General features: G+C 35.9%; 1 protein-coding gene across 3 annotated transcripts in view; it reads right to left on the bottom strand.

Annotated features, from left to right (window-relative positions):
• The window catches only part of MDGA2 (MAM domain containing glycosylphosphatidylinositol anchor 2), an 840045-nt gene that overhangs the window by 185732 nt on the left and 639525 nt on the right, over positions 1 to 14788 (bottom strand). For all 3 annotated transcript variants that reach the window (XM_009211479.4, XM_009211478.4, XM_003901752.5), the window contains one exon: positions 5617 to 5910. In XM_009211479.4, coding sequence (XP_009209743.3) covers positions 5617 to 5910 — 294 coding nt within the window. The remainder of the gene's footprint in view (positions 1 to 5616; positions 5911 to 14788) is intronic.

Genomic DNA, 14788 nt, shown 5'->3' with positions numbered 1-14788 from the left:
TGATTATTTTCTTTCATAATTTTTCTTTGTTTGGAAAATACAAATTATAAGGGGTGTATTAATTAGATTTGGAATTAGGTAAAAGGCAGTTATTTAACACAATCTAACACTAACATCTGTCTTTGGTTTTCAGTATATATTTTATACCTCTTAACAGAAATATCATGTCATTAGTTGAAGGTACAACAAATGTGCATATCCATGGTGGAGACTTAACAGCAAAAGTAACATTCAATGCAATATATTCTCCAGTTAATTTTCAAGGAATTATACTTTGAAATATACTCACGTTACTAAAAGACTTTAATAGTGCTTTGAGATGAAACTAAAGGACAGCTTATATTAACAATAAAATGTATAGTTTATCAAATTAAAATTGTAGCATATAATTTTATAAGTGTAAATATACTTATATAACACAGATATGAAAAACAATACTTTCTTTTAGGAAGACAATAAGCATAGCCTGTATCCTGTTTTTGTTTTGTTTTGTTTTGTTTTGTTTGAGACGAGTCTCGCCCTGTCACTCATGCTTGAGTGCAGTGGCGAGATCTCGGCTCACTGCAACCTCCACCTCCTGGGTTCAAGCGATTCTCCTGACTAAGCCTCCCAAGTAGCTGGGACTACAGGTGCACACCACCACGTCCAGCTAATTTTTGTATTTTTAATAGAGATGGGGTTTCACCATGTTGACCAGGATGGTCTTAATCTCTTGACCTCGTGATCCACCCACTTCAGTCTCCCAAAGCGCTGGGATTACAAGTATGAGCCACCTGCTTGCCCGCATATCCTGGTTTCTCATTTAACATATGTATTTGAAAATTCAATGGAACTTTTGTTTAATTAATATTCAAACAATCAGGTACTTTGTTTAGAAAGTTGTTTTAGTTGATTGGGCGCAGTGACTCACACCTGTCAAATCCCAACACTTTGGGAGGCTGAGGCGGGTGGATCACCTGAGGTCAGGAGTTGGAGACCAGCCTGACCAAAATGGAAAAACCCCACGTCTACTAAAAATACAAAAGTAGCTGATCATGGTGGCACAAGCATGTAATCCAAGCTACTCGGGAGGCTGAAGTAGGAGAATTGCTTGAACCAGGGAGGCGGAGGTTGTGGTGAGCCGAGATCATGCCACTGCACCCCAGCCTGGGCAACAAGAATGAAACTCCGTCTCAAAAAGAAAAAAAAAAGAGGAAAAAAAAAAGAAAGTTGTTTCAGTTGTGTTTGGTAAGCTCTATACATACTGTGATTTTTAAATAGTATGAATAAATCAATATATGTAATACCTTTATTTTCAATTATGCTATTCTAATGCTGTTTCAAGTAAAAATGAGTCAAATACTAAAAAAAAATTACCATTCCAAAAAATGAGAATAAATTAAACAATGGATAAAAATTTTTAATGTTATTAAAAGTTTTACCCAGAAAAACCTTTTAAGTTTAATTTTAAAATATTTTTGTTTCAAAAAACTTATATTTTCAACTTCATACTCTGGTCGATAAACTGTGTGGTAACTGACAATTGTAGAAGTTAAAAGTCATAAAGAAAAAACCTTTTGCTTTCTACAAATTAGCAATGTGAACAAGAATTAATCAAACTGTTTCGTTGTTGTGACTATGTTACTCTTAACAGGATATAGAATGGTCTAAAATATCTCTAGGCTTCTGTTCCTCATTTTGTACAAATTTTAACAAGAGGCAAATTAATTAGTGAGAGTAAATAATTTGAAAAGTTTGTATAAACTTTATAATTTTATAAATTATATTGCTTCCTTTTAAACATAACATTAGCTAAGAATAAACCTCATTTGGATATTTAGACCCATAAGTAGATGGTTTATATTATTTAGAAATATATATATGTACTATTTCCTTTTAGGGATGGATGCCCTTCATTCATTGATGTCCTATATACAATTCATTCTGTGCTCCTTTAGTTTTTTTGAGTGGTTATTGTTTAGTTGGATGCAAGTAAAACTAAGCAAGTAAAAAATGTCTTGAAAATACTGGATTTTTTTCTATCTTATTTATTATTGCCACCTCTTTTACATTATTTTATGTCTTAAAAGATAAAATTATACATAAACGTGTGTGTGCTCATGTGTAAAATAGGCAGTTCCAGAATTAACCAATGTAATAAACATCTTAAGGAAGAAATCTGTATGCAGCAAATCCTCAGCTACCCCTGAAACTTAAGTAATAAAGAAACAGGTGATATGGTTTGGATCTGTGTCCCTGCCCAAATGTCATACTGAAATGTAATCCTCAGTGTTGGAAGTGAGGCCTGGTGATAGGTGATTGGACCTTGGTGTGGGATTTCTCATGAATGGGTTAAACACCATTCCCCCTTGGTACTGTCATTGGCAATAGGATAGTGTGAATTCTCGTGAGATGTATTCATTTAAAAATGTGTAGCGAATCCCAGGTTACTCTCTTGCTCCTGTTCTGGTGCAAGCTCCCACTTCACCTTCTGCCATGATTGTAAGCTTCCAGAAGCCTACCCAGAAGCAGATATCAGCATCATGCTTCCTATACAGCCTGCAAAACTGTAAGCCAATTAAACCTCTTTTCTTTATGAAGTACCCAGTCTTAGGTATTTCTTTATAGCAATGCAACAATAGACTAACAAACCAGGCATGAACTTTTTGTGTGTTGTGTTTCCACAATAAATTTACTGTTGAGTAAACTTATATTTACTCAACAAATTTACTGAACAGCTATAATGTAAAATATATTATGCTGGGAATACAAAATATATAAAGCATAGCTTGTTATCTGCATTGATAGACTTAATTGCTAAGGATGATACAAAATATATATATATGTATACATATGTATGTCCACATACGTATGATATAACTTAGTTTTAATATTACATATTAATATTTCTTACATGTAGCACAGGTATCCAAGTTAAGCAAATGATAAATTATTTTCAAATTAAAAAAAAAATCAGGATGAACATGGTGACTCATACCTGTAGTCTCAACATTTTGGGAGGCCGAGGCAGGAAGATCACTTGAAGTCAGGCATTAGAGACAAGCCTGAGCAACATATCAAGATCCCGTCTCTACACAAAATTTAAAAATTAGCCAGGTATGGAGGTGCACACCTGTAGTCCCAGCTACTCGGGAAGCTGAGGTGAAAGCATCGGTTGAGCCCGATTTTACTGAGCAAAGCTGCAGTAAGCTATAATCATGCCACTGTAGTTCAGCCTGGGCAACAGAGTGAAACCCTGTCTCTTAAAAAAATGACTATAAAAGTTAGACTGTTTATCAATTTAAAAACATTATCTGAATTCCTATACTATTAGTTTTGCAAGAATAAGCCTTAGATAGGCATGTAGGCAAGATCTGCTGGCAGAGACTATATGTCTGGAAAATGAACCTTTGATGTACTCAGGAATATTCTGGAGTTGTTACCAGTTATTTGTACCTGGAAAATTACCAGGTTGTACCAGGTTCTTCAGAAGAGTTGGAAATATATGGAAGGGAGGTCCTTGAAAGCCATAATAACATGATCCTCACCTAGAGCTGGCAAGATTGCCTGCATTCGGTTGCCTTCCTGGGCAGGCCAGGGAAGTTTGCCTCTGAGAGGAAATGCTGTTGGATTATACCCCCTGCTCCAGGAAGTCACCTTGGGATGCAGATAAATTGTATCATCTTACCCGTGTTAAAATAACTAAACTTTGCCTGTGTCTATTGGTATTTTTTACTCAATTATGTTCATCCCTGTCACACTAGACAACTGTGCCACTGTTAATTGTCATTCCTATTATAGAGTTGAATTTTAAAATCTTATGCTGAATTTATTTTCTAGGGGACTAATTAAGAGGCAGGAAAAAGGAAAAAACAGGAAATTTAGTTAATCAATAAAATTCTGGATTTAAGTATATTCTATGGAGAACGGAGATTCTGATTTCTTGAAACTTTAATTTGAAGTTCTCTAGAGCCATCTGGGTTCTGTAGCTTTTATTAGCATCAGAGCCTCTGCAGAAAGGAGTGAGCAGAGTGCATAACTCGAAGCAGCTCAGAATCCTGTGCTTACCAACAAGATTGAAGTGTTCCAAAGTATATCAAATTCCTTTGTGGTCACTTAAGGTATCTCTTTTTTTTTTTTTTTTTTTTTTAGAAAATGGGAAGCAGTTTCTCTCTCTTTTCTTTTTTTCAGAAACCTGTTTTCACATGATCCTCATACCCATGAACAGACTGTCATGAGTATAGAGACCAGTGAGAAAAAGGCAATATTCCATTGCCGAATGGAACCTGACATTGAAAACCTGCCTTATTCGGAGAAAAAACTCATAATCAATTAGAAATCAAGCCAAGTTATTTGTCATTTGTTTGCAAATATCAGTTTGAATATTTATAGGACAAATAGCATAACTGGAATCTGAGGTTCTATAGGAGAGGGGCAGGGAATGGTTAAGCAGCACCTTGTCTCTCACCCCACATTCATATCTCATACACAAATACATTTGTAGCTAAGCAGTTCCACGCATAATATTTTCATACTTTCATTATTCTCTAAAATATAAAATAGTTAATTCATTCTGCCAACAACTTTAAGTCTAATATAAAAATAGACATTCTTGGACTAAATTCTATTTTCAAGTTCCTGAGTTACAAAAGAGTTAGATAAAAATGACATTGTTTACTGATGTGCATGGTTTTACCTAATTCATCTGTTTAATGAAAACTTTATGCCATATTTTAACAAATAGTATATCAACTAAAATTTGCAGTAGCACTATTAGAAACTGAGTAGACTGTGTTTCGTTTTCTTCTCTTTCAGCAGTGTCTTTACCATTGGGCAGCCCAGTTACCAGGGCATTCTGTGAAAACCAAACAATAGTAACACTGGTGCATTTTCTTGACCCTTAAGTGCGTAGATTTAGGTGGTTTTAATGCTAAAAGCAAATGTAAAGTCCATAATATCTATATTTTTAATTAGAACTATAACTGTGATTTCAGTAAAAATAGAAAAATAGTTAAAAATGTATCTTATTCAGTTCTCAGAGTAAAACAGTTACCTGCTAAGATTAAATCAGGCAAAAATTCAGCATCTAAGACTTTCCTGAATTATCACTATATTACTAGATAATTATGTAATTCACTGTTACAACTTCAGGTATGCAAATATAACATTTCAATGATTAGATCTCCAAAATTTAAGCAAAGAGATGCTTGAAATAGGTAGATAATTTGGGAAAAGGACATGCAATTGCCTGAAGTAAAAACATGGACTGTGAAAACAAACATGTATTACAACCTGAATTAGCAATTACTTCCAGTTTCCACTTTGCTTATTGCACATGGACAGTTTCTCACCATTAGATTTGTTGATTATTTGGCATTAACTAACCAGATAACACCATCATAATTGTCATACACACACACACACACACACACACACACACACACAAAACACTATTAGTGTGTATAAACTCATGCAAAAAGCAGATTTAGGGTAGATTACAGTTTAAATTGGGTATCATTAATGTAGAAATAGTTCATTCAATCCCATTACAAAAATCACCTCATATTACTAGTAGAATAATGGTAACAATTCTTCCCTTGTCCCCACATGGAAATGCATAAAAGGGAATTTACTTACACTGAACGATGAGCTGCACCAAGGCTTCCCTTGGTTTCACGTTAAATCCATTGTATTGGCTGGTCTGACATCTGTACATTCCTGACATTTCCCTAGACACATTCACAATCCTCAGTGTTCCATCATAACTCTCCATTTGCATTGATCCATCAGGCATTGCAACTTCTTTATCCGCTCTAGACCAAAGGATGATTGGTTTAGGTTTGCCAGTTACTTGACATTGCAGTTCTATTGTGTCTCCTTCTCTGGTGACCAATGGTGATTTTTCCTGTGGAACAGTCAGATTGGGTGGAACTTGAAATGGGAAAAAGAAAATTTTTCAAGGTTAGTATAAACTGGTAAAGCATATTCAGATACAGAAAATCATAAGGAAACAATTTCTGCTGGTGGAAGAAATGTGACAATTCGGATGCTCAAAAACCTTGGGAATAAATGGAATATACTCTCACTTAAAATCATTCTTAGTTGTTTTCACTGTATATTTTAAAATGAGGACTTCAAACATTAGCAAAATAAATAAGGCATTCAATTGAAAAATGAATGGTCAACATAAAAATAATCTTCTCAATGACCTGTAATAATTAGTCATTAACTGGGGCTTTAACATTTGCATTTCATAGGAGAGTAGCATTCAGCTGTGTAGACTTAGCAGTCACAGTAAGTGCAAGTAGTCAGAAAGGGAAAAAGAGAAACCTCTGATCTAAAATCATAAGATTTGACTGGTTTAAAACTTGCCAAATTGCTAAGATTTAAGATTTGTTTTTTTTCCCTAGTGGGAGTGAAATCAAGCAATTTGACAATCCATTCTATTCTCCATTTTTGGACTTTTAATTTTTTGTGATATTTGAATTTCTTATTATTTCACTTCATAATATTTTGATGTCATTGTAAATAGTTTGCCATAATGTTGCCAATATTTCTACAAAGTTAATTTTAATTAAATCTTCAAAATATATTTCAATGAATATAAGATTTATAATTTTTCTCAAGTAAAGCTAGTTTCTGATTTACAGCAGATATTTATGAAAAGTTAGATTGATTTTACTGTAACTTACTTTATTGTGCTGAAATATATTTAGGTTAGAATTCAGTGAAAAGCATTAAGTGATATGAGGGAAGTACTATACAATGATCTTTCTTACAAACATTATCACTAGTTCCACTGGAAGATTCTTATTTCTTATACAATTATATATGAATTCAAATGCATTTGTGCAGTAGAACATCTATCAAAAAAGGGCAAGCTAAATAGAACGCTATAAATACAAATAACCAGAAACATGAATAATTCTATCCTTCTGATAAATGTTATCTGTTCCCTTTGGAAGTAGTACTGCACATGAATGAAAAGTGAAAGGTTTTATTCTTCCTTTTAGTTTGATTATGCCCCAGTGTCCAGGTACAAAACCAAACATAGTTATGTTTAAAATTATTTTTCAACTAATTTTGAAATGTTGTTGCCCTTATTATAGAGACAAATAAATTCAAGTTCAAAATGATATGAGAACTATCTTCCTATTCAAATATCTTCAATTCACTTTTTTATTTAATTCCTTCACTTACTTATTGTTTAAAAAACAAATTACATAATGCATAACATCTTAGAATTTAAACAATATGAAATATTAACCACCATCATTTTGAAGTAGATATATACATCCTAGAAATTGACATTAACAAAATACATGTTTAAAATGGCTTCATTTTATAAACCCAAATGGCTAAATAATTTGTTCTGGTATATAGAAACAATTAAATAATTTTGGCAAAGTATTTGTTCTTTTCAAAGTGAATGATGTAATTAAAATCTAAGCAGCATACTGTAACAATGGGACTGGAATGGAACTATGATACTTACTCACCCTCCATGAGAAAGGGTGCAGAATAACCTCAGCATTTAACATTTATTATCCCCCTACTATGTGACAGGCGCAATTAAGTATTTTATGTTTTCATTTAAACCCCCTTGATAATATTAAGGACCAAATATTTAATATTAAAATAAACAATTGAGAACATTGAGAATAAGAGATAATAAATACTTCAATTTGAACAGAATACAAACAAAAACTAATTTATAGCAGGTAGCTAATGTAGAGATATGAATACTGAAGCAGGCTCAATAAACAATGGTATCTGGAATTAATAACTTTTGAGTGTTCGCAATAGACTCCTCTCTTCATGCTCATGACAAATTGGACAAAATCCTTTTCTGTCGTTTGGTCACTGTTTCAAATATGAAAGAGTCAAGATGAATGTGAGGGAATATACAGTAAGTATTTTGCAAATTATCTATCTTTTATCATCTTATTTATTTAGTCATTTATTACTGCTATCACAGTGGATAAGGCCAACGTCTATATTTCTTAAATAACTACGTTGATCAATGATCTATATCTGAATATTTTTTATATGTCAAAACTGCTTATAAGATATACCAACCCCAAAATAAATATCCAAATTTAGATAAATCTGTGTAAAATAAATGAAAAAATGTATAACTTTAAAGACTAATGGAGTATTATCACTTGAAATATACAATCCATATCTGTTCCAAAAATAAGCTACATGATCTTGGCCAACCAAAAACACTGTCTGTATTAATTTTACCTTTGGTGGTGGTTGTTGTTTTGAGATAGTCTTGCTCTGTTTTCCAGGCTGGGGTGCAGTGGCGCAATCTCCACTCAGTGCAACCTCCATGTCCCGGGTTCAAGTGATTGTTCTGCCTCAGCCTCCTGAGTAGCTGGGATTACAGGTGTGCACCACCACACCCAGCTAATTTTTTCGTATGTTTAGTAGAAACAGGGTTTCACCATGTCGACCAGGCTGGTCTCAAACTCCTGATCTTAGGTGATCACCTTCCTCAGTCTCCCAAAGTGCTGGGATTACAGGCGTGAACCACTGTGCTTGACCTTACCATTTTTGAAACTAAGAATTTGTACTTTATTAGCCTCAACGTTACTGATGTTCTGATTACGTGAATAGTAAAAAGTTAAAAAGAGAAGTGGTGTCAAAAGATAGTGCTTACTTCCTAGCTTAATAAAATGGATATTTAAACAACTTATTACATTAGACCATTCAAATCACAATAGATTCTTGACTAGCTATAATTTTTTAAAATGTTATCATGCTAAATAGTTCAAATATCCCTTTTAAAATTTGTTTATGTTTTTCATGTATTAAGATAAACTTTCCTCCCTGCCGAATTAAAGTTACAGAAATATAAACCTCAATTTTAATCTCAATAACACAAAAATTGATTTTTAGATAAATTAGCCCAGGTTTTACAAAATAGCAAAATCTATCTAAAAGATTATTTAATATCCATCTCTTCCTAGGCCAGATGCGGTGGCTCATGCCTATAATTCCAGTACTTTGGGCGGCCGCACATCACAAGGTCAGGAGATCAAGACCATCCTGGCCAACACGGTAAACCCCGTCTCTACTAAAAAAAAAAAAAAAAAAAAAAAAAATTAGCCGGTCATGGCAGTGTGCACCTGGAGTCCCAGCTACTCTGGAGGCTCAGGGGCTCAGGCAGGAGAATCATTTGAACTCGGGAGGTGGAGGCTGCAGTGAACCAAGATCGCACCACTGCACTCCAGCCTGTGTGACAGAGGGAAACTCCATCTCAAAAATAAATAGATAAATAAATTTTAAATCTAGAAGTCAGGGTTAACCTTTCCCTACAACTCTCCTGGCCAAAAAAACTATAATTTCTCAAAGCTGTTATATGCTTCTCTATCTCTCTGTCCCCACTAAATTTTCTATCCCTTAGAATTACTCAACTCTCTTAATTGTTCCTATAATTTTTTCTATTGAGAGATCTCATTTGTTCTCATAGATTTCTCTCTATGTGTTGATAATAACAAATTATAACTTTATTCCAATGGCTCATAATTGCAGCCTGTCTTTATATTCCAAAAGTCTTTCAAACCTAAACACTATTTTATTTCTTGACTTGGTTAATAGTTAATTTCAACAGATTCCATCTGTTAATTGAAAACCATACAATATTATGTTTCACCATTTCCTCTTGTTCACCACTTCAAAACAGCCATCAAATCTTGTTGTTTCTTTATTTAAAACTATGTCTCATATCTGCCTGTTTCTTTTCATGGCCATAGGCAGTTTTCTCAGTAGAAGTCATCATTTTATCTTCTTGTAACAGCATCCTAAGTGGTCTCTCTGTCACTAGCCTCATTCTTCCAGGCTTCCTGCTGCCCTGTCTAAGCTTTATCATCATAAACAGTTTTGTTCCTGTCACTATGAAGACTACAAACCTAGATGAGAGTGCTTGTCACAACACTGGTTTAGTTTAAAAAACAACCTGAAAACAGCTTAACGGAGTTGTTAAATAAATCATAAAATAGTTAAAATAGTTGAAAAATAGAATATGACACAGTCTTTTTAAATGATGATGCAATAGACCTATATATTGATAAGGCATTTATATTAAGTGGGAAAAGCATGTTAGCAAATAGTATAAATAGCTATAACCACTATTATTCAGTGTGTAAAACATGTCACTGTGCAGTATAAAAGTTATATCTAATTTTTATATATTAAATAACTAGGTATTAGCTGCTCTTGGCTCACACACACACACACACACACACACACACACAGAAGTAACTATGCGAGATGATGAATATGTTAACTTACTTCACTATAGTAACCATTTTACTATCCATATGTATCCCATAATATGTTGCAATCCTCAAATATATACAATAAAATTTTTTTTTAAAAAATCTCAATGAGTGTTAACAGGAAGCTTCTTGAAGGGTAGGCTGTACATACATGCTCTGTCTTTATATTGTTATCATCTAGCACACCATCTCTCACATACATAGAGTACAAAATTTTACACAGAATATGTACATTAAGTAGCAAGGTAATTGGGCACCAATTCAGGGAAGAGGAGACTTACATAGGGAAAAGTCTAGAGGAAAAGAAATCCTAGAAAGAACTATACCGAAACACTAAGAGTGGTTCTCTCTGAGTGTGGGATTACTGATAAATTTTATTTTCTTTATTTCCCTCTTTTTTTTTTACTGTTTAAATAATATATATAGTACATATTAACATATTACAGGGCCCAAGAAGCCCAGAAAATTTTAAAATGTTAATTCGATCTATTTCCCAAAACTTATTCAATGAAAACTTCACATTTTAGTAACACAAATGTTTCACTCTGGAAATGATACTCTGAAAACATAGACTGAGAAATGCTTTTCTAAAATCACTAACTCCTGTTAACACTCCTTTACTGAAGTTTCACCGACTAGTTAACCTCTGAGCCCTTGAACGAGGAGTTCTTTTCCATGGTCAGAGCGTCTGGCTCTTGCTGTCTTCTAGCACCCTCTGTCTGCCCCATGTGTTGAAACTCCGTTCAAATCTTACTCCTTTTGTAACCCCAGGCTGACCTGGTTACTTATTCTTCCTGAATACATACTACATTGTATGTTTTACCCATTTAACTTGTCCTTGTGACTTTGTCCTGTATTTTCTTCTATGTTTATATCCCTGACTAGGCAGCTCCTTAAAGGCACAGAGCCTTAAGCTGTCTCTAAAGTCTAGTGTCTTGCTTTCCTGCTTGGCACAGATAAGAAAGTTGTGAAATAATTGAGAAAGAAACAAAGGCAGAGCAGAAGAAGATGGCAGGAACAGAGGAAAATAAAAAGCTATCAAATAATAGATAATAGAGATAAACATAATCGATATGAATCTGTATTTTGGAACAAATGTGATAAATAATAATGAAATATAGTAATTCTACAATTAGTAGCTCATACAAGTAGCATAATCTTATGCAAAATACATTGTTAGAATACATTTCTGATGCAGATCTGGAGATGTGTGGGTGTGTGAAAAAGTTAAAGAAGTCAAAAAAGATTCTTCCAGTTTTCTTTTTTCTTTCATTTAAATATTTGAATAGATAAGTTATGAATTATTTTAAAAAAACACAGAGGAAAGAGGCAATTTGAAGACATGAAATTTAATTTTATCATTTGGTTTTTAGGTCTTAAATCAAATTATTTAAAAAAAATTGTCTCATAATGAAAACATATCAAATTTAGCATAAATATTTGAAATGTCTATACCATGTAAGATCCACATTTATGCAATGTACTTGCTAGAAAAATTCACTCCTCCTCTACTCCCTCCTTGGCAACTGATCATGCACCCCTTACCATCTCATTAAAACCTAATCACCCTTACCCCACTCAATGCCAATATCCCATCCCGCCACATGCTTTAAAAGGATTAAAGCCTGTTATCACTTGCCTGCTACAGCATGGCCTTTTAAAGTCTGTAAACTCCCCTTACAATTCCCCTATTTTACCTGTCCTAAAACCAGACAAGGCTTACAGGTTAGTTCAAGATCTGCACCTTATCAACCAAATTGTCTTGCCTATCCACCCTGTAGTGCCAAACCCATATACTCTCCTATCCTCAATACCTTCCTCCACAACCCATTCTTCTGTTCTGGATCTCAAACATACTTTCTTTACTATTCCTTTACACCCCTCGTCCCAGCCTCTCTTTGCTTTCACCTGGACTGACCCTGACACCCATCAGTCCCAGCAGCTTACCTGGGCTGTGCTGCCACAAGGTTTCAGGGACAGCCCTCATTACTTCAGTCAAGCTCTTTCCCATGATTTACTTTCTTTCCACCTCTCTGCTTCTCACCTTATTCAATATATTGATGACCTTCTTCTTTGTAGCCCCTCCTTTGAATCTTCTCAACAAGACACACTTCTGCTCCTTCAGCATTTATTCTCCAAAGGATATCGGGTATCCCACTCCAAAGCTCAAACTTCTTCACCATCCGTTACCTACCTCGGCATAATTCTTCATAAAAACACACATGCTCTCCCTGACGATCGTGTCCGATTGATCTCCCAAATCCCAACCCCTTCACAAAACAACAACTCCTTTCCTTCCTAGACATGGTTAGTGCAGTCAGAATTCTTATACAAGAGCCGGGACCACGTCGTGTAACCTTTCTGTGCAAACTACCTTACTGTTTTAGCCTAGCCCTCATGTCTGCGCGCAGCGGCTGCCACTGCTTTAATACTGTTAGAGGCCCTAAAAATCACAAACTATGCTCAACTCTCTAGAGTTCTCATAACTTCCAAAATCTATTTTCTTCCCCCAACCATTGCTCAGGACAACACTTATGCTGATAAGGTAGCTAAAAAAGTAGCCATCAAAAGGCATCAGATGCCATCACTCAGGACAAAGCTTATGCTGATAAGTTAGCTAAAAAAGCAGCTAGCTTCCAACTTCTATCCCTCAAGGCAGTTTTCCTTCTTCACATCGGCCACTCCCACCTACTCCCCCGCTGAAACTTCCACCTATCAATCTCTTCCCACACAAGGCAAATGGTTCTTAGACCAAGGAAAGTATCTCCTTCCAGCCTCACAGGCCCATTCTATTCTGTCGTCATTTCAGAACCTCTTCCATGTAGGTTACAAGCCAGTAGCCCGTCTCTTAGAACCTCTCATTTCCTTTCCATCATGGAAATCTATCCTAAAGGAGATCACTTCTCAGTGTTCCATCTGCTATTCTACTACCCCTCAGGGATTGCTCAGGCACCCTCCCTTTCCTACACATCAAGCTCGAGGATTTGCCCCTGCCCAGGACTGGCAAATTGACTTTACTCTGATGCCCCGAGTCAGAAAACTAAAATATCTCTTAGTCTGGGTAGACACTTTCACTGGATGGGTAGAGGCCTTTCCCACTGGGTCTGAGAAGGCCACCGCGGTCATTTCAGACATAATTCCTTGGTTTGGCCTTCCTGCCTCTATACAGTCTGATAACAGACCAGCCTTTAATAGTCAAATCACCCAAGCAGTTTCTCAGGCTCTTAGTATTCAGTGAAACCTTTATATCCTTTACCATCCTCAATCTTCAGGAAAGGTAGAATGGACTAATGGTCTTTTAAAAACACACCTCACCAAGCTCAGTCACCAACTTAAAAAGGACTAGACAATACTTTTACCACTTTCCTTTCTCAGAATTCAGGCCTGTCCTCGGAATGCTACAGGTTACAGCCCATTTGAGCTCCTGTGTGGGCACATCTTTTTATTAGGTCCCAGACTCATTCCAGACACCAGATCAACTTAGACTGCACCCCAAAAAACTTTCATCCCTACTGTCTTCTGTCTAGTCATACTCCTATTCACCGTTCTCAACTACTCATAAATGCCCTGCTCGTGTTTACACTGCCGGTTTACACTGTTTCTCCAAGCCATCACAGCTGATATCTCCTAGTGCTATCCCAAACCGCCACTCTAAATTCCCTCTTAAAGTAAATAAATAATCTTTGCTGGCAAGGCTATGCTGAACCTCCTTAGGCACTCTCTAATTAGATGTTCTAGGTCCTCCCAATTCTTAGTCTTTCAATACCTGTTTTTTCTCCTTCTCTTACCTCGTGTCTTCCATTTAGTTTTTCAATTCATACAAAACTGCATCCAGGCCATCACCAGTCATTCAATACGACAAATGTTTCTTCTAATGACCCCACAATATCACCCCTTACTACAAAATCTTCCTTCAGCTTAGTCTCTCCCACTCTAGGTTCCCACGCCGCCCCTAATCCCGCTTGAAGCAGCCCTGAGAAACATCGCTCATTCTCTCTCCACACCACCCCTCAAACATTTTACATACTAACTTACTTCAACATATTTTGTTTTATTTTTTCTTATTAATGTAGAGAAGGCGAGATGTCGGGCCCAGCCTCTGGGCCAAATGACCATACATCCCCTGTGACTTGCATATATCATGGATGGCCACAAAGGTAACTGAAGAATCCCCACAAGGAAAGAGCAAATGCCACCACCTCATGTAACGCTGGTGACGTCCCACCACAAAGAGTGAAAATGGCGGAATCCTTGCCTTAGCGATGAGAGTATTATCTTGTAAGAGTGCCTCACACTGGCTCATCTGGCTCAAAGCTCCCCACTGGGCACCTTGTGACCCCACTCCTGCCATGAGAACAACCTTGACTGTGAATTTTCCTTTGCCACTGCAAATCCTATAAGCGGCCCCACCCTTATCTCCCTTAAGCTGGCTCTCTTTTCGGACTCAGCCTGCCTGTACCCAGGTGAAATAAACAGCCATGTTGCTCACACACACACACACACACACACACACAGACAAAGAA

This window comes from Papio anubis, chromosome 7, assembly GCF_008728515.1.
Source record: "Papio anubis isolate 15944 chromosome 7, Panubis1.0, whole genome shotgun sequence".
Lineage (NCBI taxonomy): Eukaryota > Metazoa > Chordata > Mammalia > Primates > Cercopithecidae > Papio > Papio anubis.
Note: the sequence above shows the minus strand (reverse complement) of the source record. Positions and strands in the feature narration are given on the sequence as shown.